At 44.6% G+C, this 27,705-nt stretch overlaps 3 protein-coding genes across 7 annotated transcripts; all 3 read right to left on the bottom strand.

The window, feature by feature from the left end:
• Positions 1-811: 811 nt before the first annotated feature.
• zbtb22b (zinc finger and BTB domain containing 22b) lies at positions 812-6,103 on the bottom strand (the record flags this gene model as incomplete). The annotated part of the gene is made up of 4 exons (XM_080484678.1): positions 812-1,810; positions 3,000-3,278; positions 3,953-4,705; positions 5,867-6,103. The coding sequence occupies 4 exons, from the start codon at positions 6,101-6,103 to the stop codon at positions 812-814; spliced, it is 2,268 nt and encodes a 755-aa protein (XP_080340804.1).
• A 3,178-nt stretch (positions 6,104-9,281) lies between these two features.
• On the bottom strand, positions 9,282-15,500 carry kifc1 (kinesin family member C1). Of its 2 annotated transcripts, none has more exons than XM_080484681.1 (17): positions 15,426-15,500; positions 14,681-14,767; positions 14,349-14,451; positions 14,091-14,144; positions 13,826-13,909; positions 13,061-13,259; positions 12,803-12,968; positions 12,541-12,708; positions 12,317-12,430; positions 12,052-12,138; positions 11,768-11,965; positions 11,212-11,376; positions 10,956-11,094; positions 10,699-10,838; positions 10,537-10,610; positions 9,958-10,033; positions 9,282-9,703 (listed from the first exon to the last, which is right to left on the bottom strand). In XM_080484681.1, exons 2-17 carry the CDS (start codon positions 14,762-14,764, stop codon positions 9,659-9,661), a joined length of 1,896 nt encoding a protein of 631 aa, XP_080340807.1. In that variant the 5' UTR covers positions 14,765-14,767; positions 15,426-15,500; the 3' UTR covers positions 9,282-9,658. The 2 variants fall into 2 exon arrangements, with proteins under 2 accessions (XP_080340807.1, XP_080340808.1); XM_080484682.1 differs by having other exon boundaries at positions 14,681-14,770; positions 15,426-15,478.
• An 894-nt stretch (positions 15,501-16,394) lies between these two features.
• znf384a (zinc finger protein 384 a) lies at positions 16,395-26,964 on the bottom strand. 4 transcript variants are annotated; one of them, XM_080484683.1, is made up of 11 exons: positions 26,718-26,964; positions 24,900-24,967; positions 23,818-24,127; positions 23,314-23,436; positions 22,707-22,870; positions 22,490-22,566; positions 22,159-22,383; positions 20,593-20,760; positions 20,107-20,185; positions 19,633-19,791; positions 16,395-19,077 (listed from the first exon to the last, which is right to left on the bottom strand). In XM_080484683.1, exons 2-11 carry the CDS (start codon positions 24,960-24,962, stop codon positions 18,676-18,678), a joined length of 1,770 nt encoding a protein of 589 aa, XP_080340809.1. In that variant the 5' UTR covers positions 24,963-24,967; positions 26,718-26,964; the 3' UTR covers positions 16,395-18,675. The 4 variants fall into 4 exon arrangements, with proteins under 4 accessions (XP_080340809.1, XP_080340810.1, XP_080340811.1 ...); XM_080484684.1 differs by having other exon boundaries at positions 22,707-22,837; positions 26,718-26,885; XM_080484685.1 differs by having other exon boundaries at positions 23,818-23,986; positions 26,718-26,822.
• Positions 26,965-27,705: the final 741 nt, after the last annotated feature.

Raw genomic sequence — 27,705 nt, 5'->3', positions numbered from 1 at the left:
GTTTGCACAAGTCACAGAAAAGCACGATAAGACACTTTCTAGAACGGAGAGCAGAGCAGAGGAGCTGTCAGTGCTTGTATCTTGAGGGATACCACGGCAGTGCTGAGAGCCTGAAACAGGACGAGACGGATCTCTGCTGCTCTTCTCAGGATGTTAGACACACACACGGAAAACACTCATCTGCTTTTCTTTCATGGAATAAAGCCTGAAGCCTGGTGCCCGTTTAGAATCTTTCTTTCTCTGTTTCCTTGCAGATTCAAGTTTTTTTGTTTTTTTTTCCTCATCTGGTTACAGTAAACTATCACAATACAATACTGCAGAAGATCACAGCAAGTTAGAATAGCCATTGTTCTACTCTACTGATACTACAATACAGTTAGTTTTTGGTTTCCTCTCAAACTCACACGCACCCTTCCACAGAAGCAGAAAAATAAACTTTGATCACATCTCACATATTCAAACAATAGCTTACTCAGAGACAACAGGTCCGTTTTCATGAGGCCACTTTAACGAGACAAGTTTCCTAAAGTGTTCAGGAGAACCGTGGAGAACTTGGAGATGGAGTCAGTACAACCACAAGTCGTTTTCAGAAACTTTACAACAGTCGAGGAGAATCTCAAAGTCCCACTTTGTGTTATTTTTGTGTGTTTGGACAGGAGCCTCACGGTTTTTACCAAAGTGAGCTCCTCGCTTGCGTTTTGGCAGTGGAAAGTGTTTGTGAGGAGCTCTGCACGTTCATCAATCATCTCCGAACAGGAACCACAAAACACCAGCGCCTGTTGAAGGAAGAGGACAAAACTCCATTTTGATTTTAAGTCACGCTGCTGTCATTGGCACCGACTTCACACGCGGCTTCATCACACACGCCTCGACCCAGCCCCAACCCCCCAAACATGGCCGAGCCCTGGGCTGGGCTCTGGGAGACCCCCCCGAGCAAGCCCCCCCCTGTCGCCATGCCGCTGTTACCGGCGGCGTGGTGAGGAGACGCATGTGGACCAGAGGCGGCTCCTCTGGTTGGAAGGCCCCCCTGCCCCCCCTCGGGTGCCGCCAGGAGGAGGTGAGGGGAGGAGAGCAAACCCGGCCCGTCCTCGCCTCCACCGCCCCGCCGCCCCCCGTCCTCGCCGCCCTCTCCCAGACCACCGCGCCTCTCGCAGTGCGAGCGGTGCCTCATGAAGCTGTCACGCCACATGAACTTCTTGCCGCAGCTGAGGCAGTCGTACGGTTTGAGGCCCGTGTGCGTCTTCATGTGCTCCGTCAGGTGATGCTTCATCTTGAACTTCTTCGCACAGACGGGGCAGTGGAATGGCCTCAGGTCCAGGTGCATGTTAATGTGGCGGTCCCTCATGCTCTTGTGTGTGAAGGTCTTCCCGCAGTGGCACATGAAGACCTTTCCTGAACCCATGGCGCCGCCGCCGCCGCTGCCACAGCACCCCCCTCCACCTCCCAGCCCTCCGTTATCTGCACCGTCCACGCCCTGCACTGACAGGTGCACCGTGCCGTGCTCCAGGTTCGGACCTTTGAAGGAGGATCCTCCCATCATGCCAGCTGCCACCCCCAGCGGGGGCGCAGGGTCCAGGGACAGTCCGGACGCCTGGCTGTACAGCAGGATCTGGTTCCCCTGCATGTCCAGAGGGAAGAGCTGAGCACGGGCTGTGGCTGCAGACTGGACCTGGCCCAGAAGAGCCGAAACCGCTCGGTGAGCGTTCTGGCTCGGAGCTGCAGCGCCGTCCTGAAGGTGCTGAGTTAATGTCTGCTCCATCAGGCTGCCTTCAAACTTGAGGTAATCTTCTGAGGACTGGCAGTAGTCCACCTACAGGTACAAAGGGATGTTAACAGTGTGTTTTACATTTCCTGAAAGAACAGTGACTCCATGTTCTCACAGTGTTCGCAGGTCTCTGGGCGGCCAAGAGTTCTAAACATGGTATCAGGACAGACGGAACTAATTTTTACTCATGGTCTCATTCACTTAAAAAAAACTAATCAAGAGATTTTTTAAATAATAAAAAAACAAACATACAAACTGAAATCCATCCTCCTAGTGTCATTCTGTCTAGGCCTCTTTTCCTAAACCTATTGTCATCAAAGATACTAAATATAATCACTTATTTGGCCTGAAAAGTATCAGCAGGCTCTTCTCAAAGATTACGCCACCAGAAAAGTTCAATAGTTGAAGTTTTCACTGATAACCTCGTGAATGTATATATTTGCCTTGATTTATTTCATTTTCAGTCTGTTGGGCCTCTGCTGATGGTTTTGGTTTTGGCAGAGTGCAAGACAAATCCAGCTGTTCATCCAGGAGGTAAAACATCACTGACCTGAATGACAGTGTTCTTTACTTTCACTCTGTGAATCTTTTATTATTGTGCCTCCTGAAGCTGCATCCAGCTTTCATTCACTAAAATCTTTGTTTATCCTGATGTGGTTTAATTTACCTGGTGTTCCGCCAACATTTGACTCTTTCGTCATCCTCAATAGTTTGTATGAAATAAAAAAAAGTCAACTTGTCAACATGGACTTATGTTGTCGTTATTTAGATTATTTGATTAGATCTGCAGGAGGTTACTTTAATGTTTGATAACTACATCTCAACATTTCATACCGTCAGATGTTTATGGTTTTTAATCTTTATGATTAGTTTATTATCAGTTATTGGGATGGCTGTTGGGAAGCAGGAAGTTATCAGTACTGATATATAAAGAACTGCACTCAAGCATCAATAACTTTTGATGGTAAAATGTCTGTTTCAACATGTGATATGTTGTTTATGGCCTAACAGGAATAACGTCAGTTTATAAAGCTTCAAAAAATTGCATTTCATTTGAATTCACGTCTTACTCAACATCAAATTCCTTCATATTTTGTCTGGCTTTATAAAAGTATGTTTGCATCTTGCACAGAATACTTCAGTTTTAACTGAGCAAAGAAGCTGCTGAGTTTTAACCTCCATGTCTGCTTCACCTTCACACACACAGGAGAACAAGGTGTTGCTCTGAGCTCACCTGAGAGTCCAGGTCGTTGTCCGCTCGGCCCCCCAGCTCTGCTGACAGGCTCCTCACGTTGGAGATGTTGAAGTTGTTTCTCTCCCGCTCCCGGGCCAGCTCCAGCTCCCTGTTCTCCTCCTCCTCCTCGTCCTCGCCCCCCTCCTCCCCGGACACCACGATGAGGTCGTCGTCCTCGCTGCGCTCAGTTTTCACCACCACCCACTGCTTGCGCGGCATGATGCTGGGCTGGCTGTAGGTGGGACGCTTCTGCAGCGGCAGAGCCGAGTCCTCACCGTCCTGTCAGTGGAGAAGAAGCAGATAGAAAAAAAACCCTTCACGCTCCTGCTCCTCATGTTCCAGACCTTCACTCCTGCTCCAACACACAACATTCAGACAGAACAGTCTGGAGACATCTGCAACACGAGATGTTTGTTACCGACAAAGTTTATAAAAACAACGAGTGAAGAGTGCCAAGAGAGTTATTAACTTTTTTTTGGTTATAAACTTCTAAGACGTACTTATCATAAAAGATTCCAGTAATTTTGTCAGCTCTCTCTGTAAATGCAGCATGAGATTTATTAAATAACAAGTAATCTTATCTGAGTAAACTAATGCAGGATTTTTCTATGGAGACAATGGACACCAAGTGGTTTGTTTTATTCAAACGTGATTGTTTGTACAGAGTCCGTCTGAAGTTTAGAGCCATGCTGAGGGGTTTCTGGGAGGGAAACATGTTACATAAGATTCCTCCTCATGAGACTGTAATCCTCTGACTTTGCAGTTGTACAAACTTTCTGTATGTCACTGTGATCCACTTTATCAGTTGTGGTTCATAAAAACAACTTGAGAGTGGTAAAACTGTAAATTATGATAAGAAACTGAAGTGTAAAAGTGAAATTATCATCAGAACGATTATAAAATAACGTTGGGATGAATGAAATGTGCATGAGATTACAGTGAAGGAGCCTCACCTGATACGAAGACACACCAAAGCTGTCGCTGACGCCAACCTCCTGCTCCGACACCGAGCTCATTTTCTTCCTCCTCCAGCTGCCTCCTTCTCTTCCTCTCTTCCTCTGGTGGTACAGCACCTCCTCCTCTTCGTCCTCCACCTCCTCGTCCTCCTCCTCGATGAGGAAGGCCTCCTCTCCCCCCGAGGGAGTGCAGTAGCTGGGGGTGTTGCTGGCCCCGCCTCCGTCTGCAGCCCCTGAAGCGGCTGTGGCTCCTGCCCCGAAGCTGCCCCCGTCTCTGGGGCTGAAGTAGTTGGTGCTGCTGGGGGACTGGCTCTCGCTGACGGAGGGCCGGCTGGGAGGCTGCGAGGCTCCATGGGGCTCCATGGACTCTGCACCGTGGCCTTGACCTCCGTTGACCTCGGTGCCTCTCCCGCCGCCCGCACCGCTGTCCCCGTTGCTGCTGCTGCACCCGGGGTTGGCGGACCCTCCGTCTCCACCCTCCTGCACACCACCGCCCCCGCCCCCTCCTCCCCCTCCCCCTCCTCCTCCGCCCCCTACTGCGGCCGCTGCAGCTCGGCCCTCTTTCAGCAGCTCGGTGCATTTGTCCACGATGTGCCACATCTGCAGCACGCTGCCCACCGTGAGGTAGTTGACGATGTCGTCGCGCAGCATGCGGAGCTGGCCGGTGTACGCACAGCTCAGCACGCTCTCAAACGCCAGCGGGTCCATGACGGCGGGGATGGAGACGGTGGACATGTTCTTCAGCAGGACCTGGAGGCAGATGCCAATCAATGTGTCACACAAACACTTTTCTCTCTCTCAGCGTCAAATGAAATGAAACAAAAGTTATTAGTGACACATCCACACAGGAAATGTGTCTGCCTGCGTCTCAGGCAGGTAGCTGGAGTCTGATTCAGGCTCTCATATCTGATTTATCTGGAACACTGTCCGTGTTTCATTTACTCTACGTCAGAAATCTTCTTGTTAAAAACAGCAAAAAGTACACAGGTTTAAGCTCAACTTCACACATTTTTACGTCACTGGAGTCAAAACTCTGATCTTTTGGTCGCAAAAATAACAAAATTTGTCAGAAAATGGAAATAAGCTTCAGACTTCAACCCCAATAAATGAATCGCTTCTTAAACCTCGGATATGCAGATTTTCATTTCAAAAACCTAAAAACTGTAGTTCTACTGCACTCAGACATGAGTGGGAGAAAAGGTGGTACACACATTACAAACGATTTCTGAACTGAGTCAAATCTGTGTGATTCCTGAGAGAATTAGGGCAGTTTTCCACTTAAACAAAGGGGCCAAGGGCGACCTCATTCAGCTCAACAGCAGGTGATCTCAAATAACAAGAACTAAAATATGTTTTACAAATTCTGCCTGCAACAGCTATTAATCTCCTCAGAAAACCCCACACACAAGATATGAACGAAGACATGGGAAATCTGTCAGAGAAAATGTATTAGAAACACCTTCAGGCTGCAAAATAAAATGTTCAATAAAAGGTGGAACTGGCCAATCCCCCCAATTATCACCTTCTTTACAACCAAACACAAATCAATACACACAAACTAGATTCTACTCTCCAGTTTACTTTCCTCTTCTTCCTTTTCTGTGTCGCTGCATTCCGAACAGTATTCTGGTTTTCATATCCAGCATTATTATTCAAACTAATACAGTCTGGACTGTTGATGCAACATGAAACCAGGTCACATATTGATTAAAACAAACTGTGATTTAAAAAGTAAAACACTTGGAATTCACATCTGACATTCTCATCATTCAGTCTGCAGCTGCTGTTAACTGTGACGCTCAGGATTTTACATCAAAGCTTATTCCATCCATTGAAATTGTCTCCATTGCATTTACAACCAATTCAACATTAAAATGTGTGTCACATTTCTCTGGATTCACGGAGTCCCACCTGGTCATGGAAGTAAGGAGAGGACGCTGCCAGGACGCAGCGATGGGCTTTAAACACTCGGTCCTGTACGTGGATGGAGAGGTCGCAGAACCTGCCGTTCTCTCTCTGCCGGTTCAGGCTGTCCAGCACCGATGTCTGAGCGCTGGGAAAACACACCTGAACCACCGAGGAGGCCGCGCTGCTGCCGCCACCGCCACCGCCACTGCTGCTGCCCACTTCCACGGGCAGGGACTGCATCTGATGGCACAGATAACATATCAACACCTACAACTACCCTTTTCAGGAGGTTCACTGCTTCAGCAGCTTCATGCAGACCTCACACATAACACTGTGACACAAGATGAACAGACAGATTCATCATCTTTCTTGTCAAATAACAGAAAGAAAGGTTTGAAAATGAATACATTTTTTTCTGTGCTTGGATCCATTTAATGTAAAGAAGTGACAGAATCGCAGATCATCATCAACAACAGTTCAGAAACCCGAGCGAGGAGAAGCAAAGACACCGCTTCCTCTCCTGCAGTACATTTATCAGGTACACCTCTCCAACTACCCCAAAACAGTAAAAGCTGATCAGCCAATCACATGGTAGCAACTCAATGCTTGATGAAGACGAGTTCAATAAAGTGTCCAGTGAGTTTATATAGAAAGACAATGATAAGCTTTTCCAGTGTGAGAGCAGCTCTCGTCTATGGAGCTTCAATCTGATGTCTAATGTACAGTCCTGAATGAACCTCTGATAAAAAAAATTACAGTCCTCTTCATTCATAGTAAGTGGGAAAACATTTGAAATGGGCAGTGTTTCAAATACTTGTTTTCTCCACTTGTGTTTATATGACGCATATCAATAAAATGTTGTGACACCCTAATAACATTGCACAGAAATCAGCCACTTGTTTACAGCACTGTTTAACATGTTAGTACAAGAGTGAAGTCAGCGAGACGTCAAGACTCCTGATTCGATTTGAAAATTAAAATCCTTCCAACTGGGTGATTCAGAACCAATCAGCCGTTCCTAGGAGGAGAATTGGCAGATGTTTCTCTCAGCTTTGGTTTCCCCTCTGTTGTAAACATGTATCTGTGAGAATGAAAAACTTCACCGCACCACAGACCACTGCTCCAACAGCGACAGTGAAGACTGACTACAATGAAAACCGGAACGCCGGGATAGATACAGGGACGCCGAGTCAGCACGTCTCCACTCTGCTGATCAGCAACATGTGAAATTTCATGATCGCTGACAAAGTTATGGGTCAGTGCAGCGGTAAGCAATGTTTCTAACAGCAACAGGACACTGGTTCGATCTCAGGCTGGTGCTTTTCTATGTGCAGTTTAGCAAGTTCTCTCCGAGCATGCTTTTATTCTATAGGTGATCCATATTCTTCCCCAAAACCAAAGACTGGCTTGTTCAGATAATTGCTGACTACAAATGTGTAACAGGCGTGATTGTGAGTGAACAGGTGTTAACGATTAGGGCTGCACTGGAGCATCTGTGCTCTGGACATTGAAAACGACAAATATAAAATAAATAAAAGGTGACTATTTGTGATATATATATATATATATATATATATATATATCACAAATAGTCACCTTTTATTTATATATATATATATATATATATATATGTGTGTGGATTTGGTCTGTGTTGAACTGGTAACCTGTCCGAGGTGCACCCTTTACTCTTGCTCGGCTGGATTGTCTCCAGCTGCCTGCAGCCGAAATCTGGATAAAGCTGTATGTATGGGATAAGGACGAGGATAAATCTGCAGCTCTAATTTTTTCACTGGCATAGTACACCTGTAAATATGAAGCCTTCTTCTGCCTAATTTATTTCATTGAATAGGAAACTGTTACTATTATCTCAAAACTAAGATCTATTTCAGATTATTTTACAAAAAAAGTCTTTGTGTAATAACATTTTCCACACGCCGTTTTATCCAATGTCACGTTGTTAGAGCAAATCCAAGGCAGGGCAGACTGACCAGCACACACTTCCAGGAAATCAATCAGCATCAAACAGGTTTTTGGACTGTGAGAAGAAACTGGGGCACCTGGAGAAAAAAAACCCACACACACAGGGAGAAAGAGGATTTGAACTCACAACCTGGAGCAGCATGCCGCTCCTTAATAACATCTGCATCGCACTCTGTGTGGAAGCTCAGGAGAATTGATAAATGCAGTGTTGTCATGTGCTTGTTGGCAGGATTGCTGCTGAAAATGTCTGCAGAACAGCAGGGATTGATTCCAAGCGGTGAGTGAAGTGAGGATTCTCCCACATCCCTGCAGCTGCATGACACAGTGTGAACATGATGCACATCTGAAGCCTGCAGGTCCTGCTGAGTTGCATCCTGCAGCATCTGGCTTGTCATCACACTGTCTGTGCTCAGCTCCCAGAACATACACTGATCTGAAGTGAATGTACCCGTCGCATCTTTGTCTGCATGCGTGAAGTGAGCAGCAGGAACCAGTAAACAGGACACGCAATGGCACTTTGCAGCGTGGGAAAATCAACAGCTGGACAACAAGCAACACTTTGAGTGGACGAACACACTTGGGGGGGTCCAGCCGGAGCTACTGGGGGTCGTGGGGACACGGGGACGTGTCTTTGCAGTGGGCAGCCGTCTCGTTCCAGACTGCAGCCTGAGAACATGAGTGACACGGTGGGAGGCAGAGCTCCAGAATCCCGTCAGCCGCCACAGATGTGACGTTAGCCCGCAAGCTAGCCGAGCCGGAGCCGGAGCCCCGTCGAGCCGGAGCTTCACTCACCCTTTCACTTGGCACTGCGGGCTTCCAGACCACACACTCAGACCGAGCTGAGGGCAGCGCGTCCTGCCGGTTTATCCAGGCCCCGGAGTTTGAGGAGCATCTTTCCCGAATGTTGCTGCCATCGGATCCCGCAGCAGCAGCAGACGGCGACGCGTCCCCTTTAAGAAGCTTCCAGACAGACGAGCCGGACTCAGACCTGAGCCGACAATTAATGCAGCCGCTCGGCGCGCGCGCCTCCGAAACTCCTCCAGACGCACACGGATCTCTCAGTCACCAGGGTTAAATTATAAATGTTAAAAAAGATGCACTGACAGCCAACCTTACATATTCCAACTGTTTACTTAAAGATGCCTCATAGCGGGGTGTCGAACATAAGGTCTGCAGGCCCAAACTGATCCTTCTGCATGACTTCTTTTCAGAGGGTGATGTTTCTGGAAAGATTTTATGCAACTTTGACCCTGAGTAATGCAGCCCATAAAGGATGTTAAACTGGATCAAGCAGTGTGGTGTGTTGAGATGTTGACTTATTTCAGGTGACCTCTGTTATACTCTGTTCCATTTACCAGCTTTCAGAACTTCAGATGGAGGTTTTATATGTGCTTTCTGAAGAGCAGAGACAAGAAACACAAAGCCCATCTACTGAATGTCTTTATTATCAGAGACAAATGCTAAAGACAGAAAATAAGAAGGTTACACAAGAAAGCAAGTTACATCCAAGAAAAACGGTAAATATCACAGGGTTTCCAACTCATACATGACTTGTTGAATAAATATTCAAAGTCTAAGAGAATGTAATTAGTAAGAAGTCCAGGAAACCCACATGTACATTAAAAGTTGTTTCAGTCCTACAAAGAAATAGGTACATTTGATTAAAAGGATTTGCGAAAATGTATTAGTCATTACTAGTAAGGGTCCTGAATATACACACAGGTTTTGGTTGAAGCACAGCGTCTGAATGAGAGGGCATTAAAAAAACCAATGTGTTCTGGTGTGGCCATCGAAGTGAAACAGCTCAACTTTGATCTACTTCCTGTTGGCACTTGCTGTTCCGATCACACAGTCGTTCACCTGAAAACAAATAAAACAAACAAAAAAATACATTTAATGTTGCCTAACAAAACTTCTCTCACTTCAGCCTCGTGTCGAAAACATTTCTAATAAAATGTATTTCCTCCAATGCAGGAGCGCTAAATCCAGTCACTTTCAGAATGAAGTATCTCATGTCAAAGATCAGATTATCAAACAGTAGATAAAAAAAATTGACAATTTGACTGGTCTACGTTGACAATGCAATGGAAGGCTGCTTTCCCGGACACACTCACCTTGCTGGCAAATCTCAGAGAGTTGAGGGTTTCCCCGAAGCTGTCTGGCTCTGGGGCGATGTTCACAAACATCAGGCTGGAAAGATAACACAGAATGTTTATTTCTTTAGGGAAGTAGGTTATTCTTCCGCTTCACTGCGTTTCAAACTGTAGTGCTCCAGCTCCCTCTAGTGGTACAAGAAGGAACACCATCAAGAGACTAAATTGGTAAAAATGTGGGGATTTGAATTATTTTTAGCTCAATCAGAAGAACAACAGAAACTGAACAACTTTCTCTCAGATCACTGTGTGGATGGTTGAACGAGAGATAGTTGGGACTTTTAATGTTGATTAGAGATTAAGAGCCCCGGGTTATGATGCGTTGGAATATCTACAATCACAACATCCTGCTTAAATTATTATGCTGGTGTTTGAAGAACTTACCATTTTCTCAGAGACTTTAAAAAGGTTTGAAAACAAAACACTGATTTCTTAAACAACTGGAATATGGTGCATGACTCTAGTCAGTTACATTACTTTCAGACATCCCGGTTCAGCCCACTATAGCAGTCAATGGCCATCTAATCATGAAGAACTCACGTTTTGCTGTTTCCTCCCAAGCATCCCTGCAGGAGGTAAGTCAGCTTGGAGTTCCTGTAGGGAATATGGCTCTCCTGGAAGGACAGCAACAACACTGTGAGTGAAGCTCCACCAACAGCTGACCGAGCATTGTTTCTTAAAGGTTGGAAATCCAGCACAAACCTTGTTGGCCAGTGCAGAGATGACGATGCCCAGGTTAGACAGGGAACCGTTGATGGCAGTCATCTCCTTGAAGCGTTCACCCTGGGACTGACTCTTTACCATGCGCTCACTGCCAGCCAGGTCCACCAGGCACAGAGTGGCTACGCACACAGAAAGAACACAGAAATCTACTTTGTTTAATAACACAACGCTATTAAAGAATCCCCATACTCAGCATTTCACACCATTAAGGTTATTTCAAGTAGGACTACACTCACACTTGCATTTGATCTCCCTGCCAGCATTCACTCCCTCAATATCCAGCTGGAAGACTGAGTGGGAGCGAGAGGAGCGGTCATTCTGGGCGGTCTGCGCTGTGGCACGGTTCTGATTGGCTAAGGCAATCAGGCCCAGAACCTGCAGGAGGAAAGGTCGTCAGATTACCACTGATCACATCTTCACTCATTTAAACATTGAGAACTCATTCAATGACCTGTGCCCAGCAGCCGAGAGTATTTCCAGCTGCCCTCGTACCTGATCCTCGGTGGAGACCTTCCTGTAGGTGAGGTTGGTGATTGTCACCTCGTTGTTGGCCGTCTTTCGGATCTCGTGCTCAGGCCTCTTGCTCGCCTTGCCGGTGTACAGGAGGTCTCGCAGAGTCTCATTGTAGATTTCTACAAAGCTAGCGGTGAAGGTGAACTGAAAGAAAGACAAAGAAACGCTCCGAATATATATTATTTCTTTTACACATCAGTACCAAACTGTGCAGGAGCCACGCAGCACACAGATTTAAACCTAAATTAGTTCAGATCGTCGACGCTGGCCAACAAAAGGCATCAGTGACCGGGCATAATACATTTAAAATGTGTTGAGAACAGAGAGCACATGAAAAAACCTTCTCCATCTCTTCTGTTTGACAGAACGCATTATGGTAAAATAAACAGGCCCAATTAGAAAAACAAGGAATTACACACAACAAAGAGTATTTAGTCATTTTTGAAAATGTTTAGTTGTCTTTATAGTGTTGCTAACAGAGTTGTTGTTTTTTTCTTTTTCTTTCAAGTTTGTTAATCATACACAGAAAACGAACCTCCCAGCCATGTGCTCCCAGCTTCTCCGCTGCTCTGAAGATTTGCTGCACGGCTCTAGGAATACACCCCCTGGTCTCATCAAACTCCTCCCCCTCCATGGTGAACGTCTTCCCGCTGCCCGTCTGGCCGTAGGCAAAGCAGCAGACGTTGTAGCCGTCCAGAGCCGACTGCACCAGCAGCGAGATCTCGTCAAAGACCTGACGGGACAAACTGCAGTCAGTTTCTTTTTCTGACAGGGAACAACTGTAAAAGAGGTGGCGTGTGCTCGTCTCTTGTCATTTACCTCCTGCTGTGAAGTTTGGGGCCCAAACACTCGATCAAAGCTGAAGTTGTAACTCTTCTGAGTTTCTGTAGTTTTCCCTGTGTGAGACTGAAAAGCAGAGCCTTCAGATTTAGGGATTTTGTTTTGTTAACATCACGTCTTCATGCTGTGGTGATGGCAGTGCATCGGCTCGTCTTTCAGACGGACAAAAGTGTTGTGATGACTTTGACTCATTTTTCCACGAACACCACAGAAATAGAGATGCCTCACAGTGTTCGGCTCTCACCTCTTCGGACTTGGCCAGCGTTATCATCTTGTCGTCGCTTGCTGCGAGCTGGATGTGCTTACTGAGGCCGCCGCCCAGCAGGGGACGCACTCTGCAAAACACCCTGATGTTGCCCTGCATGTGATGGATGAGACACACGGAAGTTACATCTTCTGACAGAACTAGAAATAATGACACTGTGTGTGTGAGCACAACCCCAACCAAAGATAACACTTTCAACTCGCCTTCAGCTCTTGGATGGTGTTGTGGAGCCGCCTGCGCTCCATCTCTCCAGCGTGCAGCTCGTCTTTCTGCTGGGCCACAGTGTCTTTCAGAGAGCTGACCTGGTCCTCGTTGTCCCTCAGGTTTACCTGCAGACGGCTCAGCGTGGACTCTTGTACTGACAGCTTCATCTAGAGAGAGAAAAAGAAGAACAAGTTGTTTGCTGTAAAAGTTGATGGGATCCACCAGGTGGTATATTCACACCCCGACGGCGGTTGGCTTTACCTTCAGAGTCTGGAGTTCCGTCTCCTGGCTGTCCCGCAGAGTCTCCATGACGTTGTATTTGCTCTCTAGATTAGAAAGCTCTTTCTCAAGACAACTCTTGTCGTTCAACACTTTCTCCAACTCGCTTCGGACTCCTGACAACACTCGCACCTCGTCCTCATATGCACTGGAATCACAATAAAAGAAGTTCTACTCAGGTAGGGCCAAATTAAAAACCACCAATATCACACAGTTCTCCAAAGAGAATGCTCCTCTTACGTGAGCTGGTTTTTCTGCTTCTTCAGCTCGTCCTCCATTTCAGACACTTTTGTTTGGTTGTGTACCACGGAGCCTTTCAGCACCTCGTTTTCCTGGTTGACAGATTTGACCCTGGTCTGGTAGTTTCGGATTTTATCCTCCATGTCGGTAACCTTTCCCTTCAGGTCCCAGGCATGCCGCCGGGTCCCCCCGGTCCCACCTGGAAGCAAGATCCTCATTTCAGAGTCTTCCCAGTTTAAAAAAACCCCAGAAGATACTTCACAAGACACCTCAGTGTACGAAGAGCACACAGAGAAATGATAACCTGTCACTGCCAAATTCCATTTAGCTGGATCACAGCCCACTGGGACACATTCAAGCTTTTTATGCATTTCCTGCTCAGATGAGCCCAACTGAGAAGAATTAAGATTCTGCCATACAATAACCATTTTATTTACTTGTCAACATTTCATTGAATTCAACTCCGCGAATGCAAGCTTTGTCAAACACTCATATTTTCTTGCTTTTCTGAACAGAACAGCAGCCTGATCGGCTTTCATATGTTCCTGTTGAGCTCCCAGTGCAGCAGAAATAATTTGTCATTTGCTACAGAACCAGGTTGAACCAGCCCCAACTCCTTTTTTTAAACTAACATCACATGTGCATACTTCCAACTCCTTACAGCTCTTGCAGACTGACCAGGCAATTTTAAAAACTCCTTAAAAGATGATATGTATGAGTTATCATCATTTCTGTCACATGAGAAGCAGAAATTAAGTTTTTCACCTGTTTTTGGGGCTGTGGATGCAAGAGGTTGCTTCATGTTTCCTCCTTTGGCTGCAGTGGAAGCAACAGAAGGTTTGACAACACCTGAAGGAACAATAAATGACAAACGATTAAAGAAAACATCCACGCCAAGACTGCATTTCAGGAGTTGTTATATTTAGTCAATGTCCTAAGGAAACTAAGAACCACTGCACTTTTTAAAAATAAACCATGATACCTGTCCTGATATCAAATTCAAATAGAAATTCTTGTTCATGCAGCGTACCTCGGGACGGGCCAACAGCCACAGTGGCAGCTCCTGCACCTCTGATTGGCCGAGCTGTGTGAGGGACAGAAAGAGACCAGATCAGAACACAGGAAGTAACGCAAGTGTGAGAGAAATGTAGATTGATGCATAAAGCCTTGTCTCAACTTCTTTCAGATTTTGTGCTTTCTACTATCTCACAGTCTGGTTTGTGTGAAGCACTACAGCACTCAGACTTCTTCTGTGAGGGACAAACCAGTAAAGCGAGCAGTCACTTACAAAGAGGCGGTCTGGCTGCAGCCGCCACCGCAGGCCGTTTGCTACCAATGACTGTAGCCGCAGTCTGTGGTTTGGCCGGGTCCGGGTCCTTACGGAGTCTCTTCTGCAAACACAGAACAGCAGCATCATTTCAGAGACTCCGTTTCTCAGTCAGGACCAGAGTTTACTTTCGCATGCACACTAATGACACCTGAGTTTTAGTCACACAAATACATTTTTGAATGTCTCACAATAAAATTCAGTACATCAACTTTACCAAAACGTTTTCACATATAATATGACATTAGAATAGATATTCTTGCATTGTGTCAACGTTTGCAGATCATACAAACCTGAGCAGGAGCATACTCTTGGACATTGCCATTGCTGCTGCTGGTTAAGACCCTCTTGCTTGACATAACAGGCAAACGAGACATAATCTGCTGAGCAAAAACACAATAACTACAGTCAAATAAATATGGATGCAGCAACCTAATGTATTGGGAGACAGACAGTGTCCACATGCTGGCAGGTTTAGGGGCTGTGGGGGAAATTAGAAACCACCACACCATATGGCCTTGCAGCAAAATGTTTTACCAATAACAGTATTCTGGATGCTTAAAATGAAACTCATCCTGCACGTCTTAGATGTCTCTTTGCTTCAGAACTTCCAATCTAATGTTGAGATCTTTATGAAGCTTGTTAAGGCCCTAACTGTAACCAGGTGTATTAGAAATACTTTAATCTAAACATTGTTATTAGAAAAAAGGTTTAACAGGTAAATGTAACGAGCCACCGCTGTAAACAAACTCTAACTTCAAAGACCTTCAACGGCAGTATATCTTACTTTTTGTATTTCAATGACATTTTAGATTTGACACGGGCCTTTTAAGATTAAGAGATAAAATAGATGATGTGGTTTAATCTGGAATACGTTTAGCTTCACTCCCGACACAAACCGAGGTCCATTAGCGTTAGCTTGACCAGCGAGTCAAACTTTTGCGTTGAGTTACAGAAACAGCGGTGCTTGTGGTTCGGTTGGGGCTGGTAAGCAGTTTAAAAAAAACACGATTAGCAGAAAGTCTGGGAGTTATTTACCTTTAGGGACGGCTGGGTGTTCGGTTCGCGTCTCTTCGATTCACTGTCTCCGGCCGTTTGAATTTCAAAACTCGACACTTTGGTCCGCCGCTTCCGAGCGGCGGCCGTGATTGGCTCAGCCTGGATAGGCCCCGCCCCCATGTGTGGGTACGCTTGTTTCAACTTGCTGTCTTTTCCGATTGGGCGGGGGTAACCGCTGTGCGTAGGAGCCAACTTCAATCGTGGTGATTAAAACGAATCCTGCTTGATATTCTCGTTGATTTGATCGTCAACACTCAAAAAAGGAGATACACATACAAATTTCCCTTAAAAATATTTGTCCTGGATTAAAAAAATTTAAAAAATCTGAACCTTGATCATCCAGTTGAAAATTGAAATTAAAATATTGTCAATAATATGATTAAATCTTGTTAATCTGATTCTTTGCGTTTTTTGTCTCTGAAAAGAGAACAGATATTCTAAATGCTTCATAGATTGTCACCGATCTGTCTGTGTTGCTCCTGTAGTCGACTGTTTTCAGCTGGGATGTGCCCTCCATGCTGTAATCTGTAAATTCACCATCACACTAATGAGTTATTGTAAGAAAATTAAGTCAGTGAGAGAAAACTAGGTCACCAGTCCATCACAGGACAAACACAGAGAGAGAGAGACAGTCACACGCTCACACTTGGACATTTTGGGTCAACAATGAACAAACACAGAGGGAGAACATGCAAAGTCCACAAAGAAAACCAGATCTGTGACATGAGAGCACTAACCACTACATCACTGAGCAGCTTCTTCTGTTTCTCATTTTCTTTCACACAATCAAACTGTCATTAAATAAACCCATTATGAAAACACTGCACAAATAAGCCAGACAGTACGCCCTCCATACTGCGAAATAAAAATAAAATAAAAAAGAAATCCCCTGAACCCCGGAATAATGTACAAATGAATAACAAATGAAACGCTGACTTGTTTCATCATAAACAGTTTTTGAACTTTATTCTCCTTAGGGGATGAAACAGTCTGTTCAGATGAGCAGGAGGTGTAACTGTGCATACAGTATGCAAGAGTGTAGCATAAGAGGGCAATTAACTGTATTATCAGGAGCATTGGTATTAACATTGACCATGGGTTATTTTTTCCATAAAAAGACACAATGAAATACACGGAGGAGTATACATGAGGACAATCAGCCTGTTGTACAGTTTGATTGTGTAGAGACGGTTTGTGCGGTGTCCCAGGTCCCTGGCACCAAAGCCGCTTTTCATGAGATTGTTTTTAAAGAATTATAAATGAACATCAATTGTTGCTTTTGGTATTGCAGTCCTTCCCTTTTTACACAGCACCAGCAGTCACTGATAACGATTCCCACAAAAATAAACACAATCGGCTAAAACAAGATGGAACACTGTAAAAAAGGTGCATATATATATATATATATATCTCTCAAAGTTGACTTTCACTGATTTTCCGTTTATGCTGCACCCAATTGAAGCATTCAGCCCACACTCGTGTTAAATTTGAGGAAAAAGTGTCCAAGTGACGTTACTTTACTTTACATAAAATCAAGCAACAATTAGGCCGACTCATTTCAGCTTCATTGCCATCATATGTGAAGTAACATTGCTCTCCACGGTGTGGTCCAGACGCATTGAGGAGCTCCACTTCTGTCCAGCCTGTCGGCTTTAACAGGGACCTGAGACACGCTCAATCATTTGGTACCTGTTCATTTGACTTCCTTTAGTTTTCATATATGCTTTACACAGGACATACTTCCCTTTTACAGATGAACAAGTCTTTTACTATCTATTTTATGTACAGCATACTGCAATACCATAATGCCTCAGATTAATAATGTGGATAACATTTGCAATACAGTTATAATGAAAGTAGTAATAATATGTATGAAAAGTTCTTAAAAAAAAGACCGATAACAGTACCTGTCAGCCGTTTTATCACACAATCATTATTTCCCCAACAAACACCCTGTCAATGACATCTTGGGTTGCCTTTTACTCATTGGAGGATAGTAAACCGTTTTTCTTTGAAAGGTAACAAAAACATGGGACGAAACGCTCTGAGGACTAATCTCTCTGTTCCCATCACATTCATGCACCCTGCTTTCTGGTTGTTCACACTTCAACTCTGTTGGTAGAAAAATACGTACATATGATATATATATATAAAAAAGAAAAAGACGAACGATGACAAACATAGGCGTGAAGTACAAGCTTCATCAAGTGCTTTCATTACGACCCCCTCCTCTTGCTCTGCTGCAGATTCCTCACAGTTAGTGCATTCTTGCCCCGCTCAGTCTCTTTTTGTTCAATACTTTGGGCTCCTCTCAGGGGAGCGGGGTGGAAACACGGATTTGAAATGAGAATCACATTTCTTCCCTCCGCTCCCGGAGCCCTGTGGCTTCGCCTCAGGCTTCGCCCTTCCTGGTTCAGGGCAGAGGGACTGTGCCTGTCCACTGCCACTGAAGTTTTCACATCAACACCACTGTGCTGCAGCTCCAGCTGTGATTTAGAATCTCCGACTGCTCGTCGTCTCCTCCCTTATTTTGGCTTGAACAAAATGATGGATAACGTCCAGATTAACATGATCTGAATGCCAATGAAAATACATAACTCCATGTGTAAGAAATGTGCAGAGAAAAGTGTCTTTTTTTCTTCTTCTTCTTTTTATTTTACAGCGATTTTAGTTTCCTCCTCTGATAATCTCTCACAGCAGAACTGCTAGTTTAGAGTCCAAGTTTCTTTACAAAGCAAGCCAGATGCTGATTAATTCACTGACTGTTGCATGATGAATACCAACTTGGAGCGAGCTGCAAACAATCAGGGTTGGATTTTACAAGTGTGGGGTTTTGTAAAGTGTTTATTAAATTAAGTCATGTGGGGCCTGGCTACAAACGACACCACTTATAAAGTGTGAGCGCTTGAGTTCTGCTGAGAGGGAGACTGCAAGAGGACTGAGAACAAGAAAAGCTGTAAAACATCTGTACGGTAAGAAGCGATGTGGAGATGTATTCAGCATTAAAGTTCCTTCAGTGTGTCTGATTGTATAGAAGTACCAGAATAATGTCGTTTTAACGCTACATGAAAGGCAAATGTTGATGTTTTTGTTTTCAAATTGAACAAACTTGTTGATCAAATCCAATGTCGGACACGCGTACATATCCAACAGGGTAGTAGAAAGACTGTAATGCTGAATGCGCTGAAAACACTTGTTTCTCTGCAGAAACAGAGCGGGAAGACGCAGCCTACGAGTTCATGTGCTCCACCTGTATGGCTGACGTGGACACGGTGAGGCAGAGGTCCTTGTGAGTCACTGGCAGGTCTGCCACAGTGACGGGTTTGTACTGGATCTCGTTGGCTGCCACCGTCTTGTACTGGTGCAGGTCAAATGGACATGGAACCACAGGCTCCGGGGGTTGCTGGCTGGGCTGGTAGCTGCCTGGTCCGGGGTTCGGGTTCTGGTTGGCGTTGGCTTGGTTTTGGAGCTGTGCTGCCCTGCTCGCGGCAGCGCCTCCTCTCCCTCGACCGCGGCCTCGGCCCCGGCCTCCTCCGGGCGTCAGGCCCTGCGCCTGCTGAGCCGCCACGGTCGCAGCCACTGTTAATGGGTCGGGGTTGTGCTTCCTCATGTGCTTCATGAGATACGTTTCCTGCAGCCGGGGAGAGAGAAGTGAAACACATGATGGCAGGAAATCAAAAGCAGAAGATTTAAAGTATAACAAGAACATATAAACACCACACATCTTGTGTGTCGTCTATATGATCAGGACCAACCAATATTACTACGATAACACCATGAATCCCACTCTTCAGTTGTAAATGTATATTACATCTTTAGAATAGTGATAACAACCTGTGATTGGTTTATAACACTTCCTACATTCACACATTTCTGATGAAAGACCATATTTAGCTAAAACATGTCAGAGGTGAATCAGATGAATGGTTAACAGTGACTATGTGTAAAATAACTCTTCCATTCAATTCAAGAAAAGTATTAAAAGATCAAAACAACCCACTTCAATGTTCCTATATACAAAACATTGATTCATGATAAACTGTGATACAAACATTACGCTCTCACGTTTTTTCCAGCAGTGTGAATTTGTCCATAAGCATCTTATTTGTCACAGTGTGATCCCAGTCTGTCCGCGCTACACACTGTATATAAACATGCGTTAAATGTGACACACGGGGCAGCCTACCGAGGTATACGATCGGTTACAGAGGCCACAGGAGAACAGCTTGGCATGTTTGACGGTGTGAGTGGACAGGTGCACCTCCAGGCTGGCAGCGTCTGTATAACCACGGTTACAGTTGTGGCACTTGTACGGCTTGTCTTTATTGTGCTGCCGACGGTGAGACTGTGATGGAACAGAGACGAAACGGAAAGGGGACAATTTAAAATTAAAGACCTCAAATCATTCACCTTTCATGGTTTGTAGCTTAAAACTCTATTAAGAGCATAAACCTCTTAAGTTCAACACCTCCTGCACACCGACAACAATATGATACTTTATTTGCAAAGAATTTAGCCTAACCCACTGGCTGCATTATGTGTGTTTGAAAATAGATTTGTTTTCTTTTGCATTCGTTTTATCGTTCACATTGTTTACAATCAAATGTATCAAAGTCTTAAGGTAATACTCTTACTGGAGTAAAGATCATCAGATCTCTACCTGTAGGTTGGACAACTGGGTGAATGCTTTTTCACAGCCCGGGTGGTTACACTTGTACGGTCGGTCACCAGTGTGAATCCTAAAAATACGAGGGGGAAAAACAAGAGTGAAAAAGATTGATCACACGCCATGACTCTCAGTGATTCTTCTGGTCTGTGAAATAATGCAGTCTGATGTGAAAGTACACAAAATATCAAAAGTGAAGTATTACAGTGAAAACTGAGGGTGGCACAAATCAAATATCCAATATTACAAGTGTTTCTTTCATTTTGGATGATCACTTTCTAGAATAACCTCTTGTTTTCCCGTGTTCTACTTTCTTCCAACTGGATTCCACAGGAAGGAAAATTCATCCAAAAAACAGAAAACTAAATAACAAACCAATACGTTTACAGAAATTCCAAATACCTGCTCCCATCCATGCACACTTTAATAAAACAACCACTTGGTCATTTAAAACCCGCCCAGCCCCGGCCCGCCCAGTACCGTGTGTGCTGCTGGAGGTGACTGAGCTGCCTGAATGTTTTCTGGCAGTAGGAGCAGGAGTAGGGCTTGGCCCCGGTGTGGATGCGGATGTGCTGGGACAGGTAGCTGGAGTTGGCAAACGACTTGGAGCAGTGGGGACACTTGTGGGGCTTGGCCTCAGTGTGGTTTCTAACACGGGAAACCAGGATTGGAGGGTTAAGGGGTTGGAGAGAGAGAAACAGAGAGAGAGAGAGAAACAGCGAGAGATTTTTAAGCTACAGCACGACCAAACTTCAAATCATGTGCTACAGGATGTTAAGATCACCCATGGTGATCAGAGATTCGGTTTGACAGTGCGCTCTTTGTGCTGTGTCTGAGTCGTGAAAACACAGAACAAAACATACAGCAAGCACAGTCACGCTTCTCTCTCTCTCTCTCGCTCTCTCTCTCTTTCTCTCTCAGCCTCTCTCTCTCTGCTTTTGGTGTGCTCTGTTTGAATGGCATGTGAGTATGTCTATGAATGTCCGAGCTGAGATGTCATTTTAGTGGGAGTGGCAGGCCAGTAGAGAGCGTCTTCCTCTTTAAACCTAAAGGCCTGCAAATCTCCTGCGTGGCAGTAGAGTCAATGAAATAAATGAGGCGAACGATGAGGCCAAACATAAAATGAAAATGTTGAACCTAATAGTAACAGCATGGACAGCTGCTTCCATCATTGACAATGGAACTCTAAAGTGAATAAATATAACAAAAAAAGAGTCTAATTATTGGTTTTGACAAAATGTCAAACATAAAAGTTACTTCAATTCAAACTGCAAAAAAAACAAAAGCTAAGATAAGAAACAGCGAGCTAAATCCTGATAGAAACTGTGAACATGCTAAATGTATTTAACAAATATCTCCAGGTGGTCGCAATCTTTCACACTTGAATTATTTGCAGAATTATTTTTCCCCCCAATTGTTCAGTAAAACACTGATATCAAAATGCTACGACATCCTGGAGGAAAAGCTTTCAACAGGAGACTTTTGAACTCACGATCACTGGTCATTAATAGCTTGATAGTTTACCTAGCCATCTCAGCATTATTTCTCTTGTTTGAGTAAAAGTTGCTCTGAAAGCAGATGTTTTAACACAACTGGCTCCAATGAGGAATAAATCTCCTGAAAATGTTCAAAACAAAGGCAGGATGTTCTCTTAACATGTTTAAGAGAAGGTACATTTCTCTACTTAAATATTTTATTAGTTTGGTGGTAAATTGACTCTTTCTATCTATATATAACCGTTAATCTCCTCTCGTTGGCTTCTCAAAGCATTTTGGCTTGTAACTTGTCAAAACAATGAATAAAAATAGCAGCTAATCTGGCGACAAATGATCGACTATTAGAAGTAAAGGAAATTTGACAACACACAAAAAAATTATGGATTTGAGACGTGATGTTTGAACTGTGCAAAAAGAGCTTTTCACTGTCAACACTGTGGCCCCCGGTAAGTCCCCAGCTACCGTCACCACACAGATACACAGACTTCAGCACCAGAGTCACACTCACAATCACACACTCAGGACGTGAAAAAGCAGTGTGGCCCAGTACCGTGTGTGCTGCTGGAGGTGACTGAGCTGCCTGAATGTTTTCTGGCAGTAGGTGCAGGTGTAGGGCTTGGCCCCACTGTGGATGCGGATGTGCTGCGACAGGTAGCTGGAGTTGGCAAACGACTTGGAGCAGTGGGGACACTTGTGGGGCTTGGCCTCGGTGTGGGACTTGGCGTGGATCTGCATGTCTGACTTGCTGAAGAACGTCACTGCGCACATGCGACACCTGAGGAGTGAAAGTGAGAAGAAAGCCTTTATAGTAAAGTAAGCATAGACTAGATTATGCATGGTGTGCACAATGCTCATCAATAATCCAAACGTCACTGTGATACCTGTAGGATTTCGGGCCATCTTTGTTGGTATGATCGTCCTCATCATTTGACAGGTCATATGGGTCAGTATTGTGATGCTGTAAAACAATAACAACAAAGTTATGATGACAGCCAAAGGCTATCACAAACTCTGATATGCAGTATGTGGTGTATATCGAAGTCCAAACACAAGCCTGAAGTCACGCAAAAGCAGAGAAACAACAGAAGACACTCTCACCTGCCCACCAGCAGCCAGGTGCGCCAATATTAATGCATCACTTCCTGGAGGGAGAACTCCGCCCATGCCGCTCACTCGACTGAGCATCTGTTTGCTCTTCCTCCCTCGCTTTGAGGGCGTCGGCATGACAACTGCGGGAGGGACAGCAATGTCATCCTTCTTATCTATAAACAGAAGAATAAAGAGAAAAAGGAGGAAATATTCAGCATTGTAAAATAAGAACCACGGGCCATTATCTGTTGAGATGAGTTTCTGGCCGACGCATTGTAAACAAAAACACTCAGATGAATAGTGTGTTTAAGCTTGTATGGATGAAAAACAAAAAGAAATTCAGGATTTAAACAATAGTGGAGAAAAATGTAAAAGAGTTAAAAAAAAAAAATCAAATGATGTATGTTTTGATCTCACCTCCTCAAAAAAGAATTCAAACGGTCAAAATACTAAGACTACAAACACTAACTTCAGGAAGTGGCCACAAAAGATGTTTGCACTGAAACTTTCTGGGCGTATTCTCTGTCTTTGTGAACTGCAGGGCCATATGCTGATGAAGAGAGGAACAGTCGGGATCCATCAGTATGTGGAGATGTGAACTGCACCTGTGAATTACCTGCATTTGAGTGGTGAAGTGCAGACACTATCATGGTGGTGGCAGAAGGAGGTCCAGCTACAAATGATTGTGTGGAGGCAGTGGGGACCAGTGTGCCTTGAGGGGTGGTGATCACCAACCCAGCTAAGAGAAGAAGAACAACTGTGACCTGGCCATGCAGATCGGAGCAACTACGAGTCCCCAGTCATTGGCGCAGTGAGAAAAATTGCTTCTCAATTCCACCACTTAATGTTACAGCACTTCCTCAACAGACCTGTCATGGTTGTCGTGTCTTGTTTTTTTTTAACCAATGATTATTTTATCCTACAAACGCAGCAAACACTTGACACTAAATACATCAACACATTGGAAACTGTTGTAATCCAAATCAATAGCAGCTGCAGATTAATATTTATAATGCTCCTCAGTTCAATAGCAACAAACATAATAAGACAGGATGGGAATGGAGAGTTGAGTGGAGGATATGATGAGTCGAGCAGGAAATATGACCAAACATCCGCTCACCTGCAGTCATGATCCCCGCAGAGGGAACAGGCACAACGGTGACGTTCTGGGATGTATGCGACTGGTGGAGGTGTCCCCCGTGTGCACTCAGGGGTACGTTGTTGCTGTTTCCACCGCCGCCTCCTCCTGCACCTCCCTCCTGTTTGGGGACCACGCGCACGCCACCGTCCTGGGTGGGGATGGCCAGCACAGCCGTGGGGTAGTGAGGAGAGGAGGTGGAAGAAGCAGAAGAGTGAGGGAAAGAGGGCGCCCCGGCCTTCTCTGGACCAAGTTGCTCCTTGGCCTTGTTCAGGAACATGGCGTTCTCGATCTACAACAGGGACGAGTGAAGCGAGGACAGAAGGATGGGCGCAGAAGCGAAGGAGGAAAGAGACGACATGGTGGGAGTGAAAAGTTTCAGGAGGGCGAGTCGGGATCAGAAGTGACAACAAATAAGAAATTTAAAGGATGCAGAACAAAGACGGAACCATGCCAGTGATGGGATAGATAGATGGTGTGAGGAGATTATACAAGAGAACAAAATGAGAAGACAGGAGCAGGATGATGACGAAAAAAGTCCATGTTCAGAAGAAGGGAAGAGGACATGATGAATTACAGAGGGAGGCCAGAGATGGAAGTGGTTAAGTCGATGTGGACACACAGATGAAAGGATGAAGAAAAATGACAAAGAGGTAAGGAGGTGTTTGTGGAAAGTGAAGGATGAGAGAGGTGTGCAGTGGGAGTGACAGAGGAGGGAAAGAAGAGGGCAATGGGAGAGAGAAGACAACCAAAGTATGGTGAGATGCAAAAAGTCAATGGGAAAAAAAGGAACAGAGGATTGAAGAGAAAAGGACAGGAATAATGACGTGAACCCATCAAGAAGTTCCACTCAAACAACTTCTATGTGACGTTAAACCAACTTCACCAACAAACCAAACATCATGGAGTCATAAACATGTTGAGGGTCAAATCATTGTCAGGTGTGGTGTGACTTTTTTTTTTTTTTAAATACTTCCAAAAACATTCAAATTGAAAATCGCTTTGGGCTATACCACTATACCATGTGTATTTGAAGACAATTCCAACAATAAGGTTGTCTCTACCTGTCCTTGTACAGTGGGGACGGGAGACCAAAAGTATGATGAGTTGAAATGGGAATCGTCCATTATTTCTGTAATTAAAAAGCAACACACTTAGAAAACACCTGTCCTCCTCTTCCTCCTCCCTTTTTAAACTGAGACCAGACCATGCAATGGCTGCATTTCAATCATCTTGGTTTGTTTCCTTCCCCAGTACCCTCTCCTCTTATCGGTGGAAACACTAATCAAGCTTTAGGAGCTGCACCCAGCTTTACAACCAGACAGCAGGCAAAACTGCAGAACTACATGTTACGAATTAGTTCAGAAATGTTGTGAGAAATTAGTGTTAAAAATTTGAGTGGTCTTAAAAAATTGCTTTCAAGTTATTGCAGTTATAGAAATATTTATTTAATTAATCAAATTCATAGAAAAGAGGATGTGAAAGGAATCAGGCAAAGATGTTCAGTCCCAGGAGGGAAGAGTATAAATAAAAGTACAGGAGGACAGAAAACACTAATGATAATCAGTCTTTTTATGAGCCTTCACAGCAGCTGCTGCCATTAACAAATAGAACAATCACAGAGTGGCTGCTGTATCAGCAACCTGCCAGTAAGCCTAGATCTGATATTAGGACATTTAACAAGAGGTGGGTACACCGTGCAAAACAAATAAAATCCTAAGATTGCAGATGATTTGTTGAAAGCACTCCGTTTAAAAGCACATATGGCCATCCATAAATGTACAATCTGATGGCCGGCTTCTGTAATATTAGTGGTAAGTTTTCTGCAGCACAAAGGAGGAACTTTTGACAGTTTCATTGCTTTCTGTTGACATGCATGTACACTTTATAATCCACATATTTTCCTTGCTTGTGCACGAATCGTTTAACTTTCTGAATGCATGTGAACTGTTTAGTTTCAATGCACTCACTTCTCTCACATACCAAGAAGAGCATGCATGTAATTACACGTTAGTGAAGCAGCATTTCACTGACGCACTGAGGAGTGGGAGACCGATGGAAACCGAACGTCGCTTGCACAAACTGAAGTAACAGATTCCATGCAATGCACTTGCGAAAAAAACATGACTTATGTGTATGTGCTGCCCGATTTTCCGCGAGCCTCATTCCTCCCTCTGCAAGCTGCACTGCCTATAAATAAACGATTGGAGGAGGTTCAGACGGAGGATTTATTCATTTTCCCACAGCTCAGCATCAGATACGAGGGGCCGTTTATTCGTGTTTCATTTGCACCGAGAGCCATTTTTTTTGACGAGGAGGCTCCAAAAGCGGTGGCACGGCTCACCGCCAGCTAACGCTATTAGCACTGATTCATCAGATCACAATAAAAAACAAACAAAGAAAAAAAACGCCAATCTGTAGTCAACGTGCAGGGATCGGGACAGCGGCTGCAGTGCAGCCGGTACAGATGTGTCCCGCCGCGGCTTAACGACACGGTTAAAGGACGCGGCGAGCGTTAGCAGCGAGCTAACTTGCCTCCATTAATGTTCTTCCTTTTGTTCGCTCGCTCTTAGCTACACGGAGGCTACGCAGCCCGCCGCCCGGCAAACACAAACGTCCCCGCTCCCTACGCCTCCATTCCCCACTGCCTGCTCATCTCGCGGAGAGAAAATAAAAAAAAAAAAGAGAAAAAAAAAAAAAGTCTGGAATTAAAAAAAAAAAAAAAAAAAAAAAAAAACGAAGAGAGAAAAAAACGTGGACGCGGAGCCTCGGCAGGAGACGCAGCTTCATGCAGACTTCCGGCGGCTGGGACGACGGAGCTCCGAGACACTGTGGAAAAAACTCTCCGTTAACGGCCGTCTGAGAACTCCTGCGGTCATTACCGGTCAGCACGCCTCCCCGTCAACCCCCCGGAGCTTCTGCAGGTCGGGACAGTTGGGAAACTTTGTCCAAATCCGGCCCTCAAAGCCCGCAGATCAGCCTTTTTTTTTTTTACAGTTTTTTTTCCTTTTTTTCCCTCCAGCTGCTCGCGGAGAGTCAAAGCACCGAGCGAACCGACGCTCCGGCGCCGCCTTCCGAATAAAAGCCTGCACTTCACGCCTGCACGTCCCGCTGATGATCACCTTCACTAAAACCTTCTAAGTCTTTCTATTTTGGTGTTTTTATCAGTGGGAGAACATGCAACCCCCCCCCGACTCAAACCAGAAACCCTCTTGCTGTTAGGTGACAGTACATTATACCATACCACCGAGCACTAATAATATTTTATAAACTATTTTTAAGCAGGCTGAATCATAGTCGCTCTGGTTTTTGATGCTTGCACAGATTATTTCATATTCTATAACGTATTGTTGTGTGCGTGCATGAGTACATGAGTATTACTCCCTGTACATGAGGGCTTTTATGCACAAAATAGATAAAATAATATTGCTGACAAAAATATGAAGGCCTGAAAAAGTAAAACCAGCTTAGTCAGCTCGTGTTGCTCACATTGTGTTTTTCTGTTTTAAATATTATTTTGGGAAAGTAGGTTTGTATCTCATCAGTAATAAATAGTGATTAAAATTCTCTATTTTTTTGTAAATATCTGTTTAACATCTTAATTTTGAATACCAAATGCTGCCACTTCCTGCTGTGCATCAGCTGATTGTGGTTAACTTGACAAATCCATGCAGCTCCTTCCAGTCATCAGTTATTCCATCAGTCTACATCTATAGTTATGCATTTCCACATTCTGTAAATCCACGTTTCTTTTGATTTTCCAAGCTCAGTTCAGTCTTAAAATTAACCACATGTTTAAAAAGAATGTAACGCTCAACAGTTAGTTCACTGTATGTGTTTTTAGAACCATATTTCAGATATTACTGTGTA

This window comes from Lipophrys pholis (assembly GCF_963383615.2).
Source record: "Lipophrys pholis genome assembly, chromosome: 17".
NCBI classification, from domain to species: Eukaryota; Metazoa; Chordata; class Actinopteri; order Blenniiformes; family Blenniidae; genus Lipophrys; species Lipophrys pholis.
The sequence above is the reverse complement of the archived record's forward strand: the minus strand, read 5'-3'. Positions and strand labels throughout refer to the sequence as shown.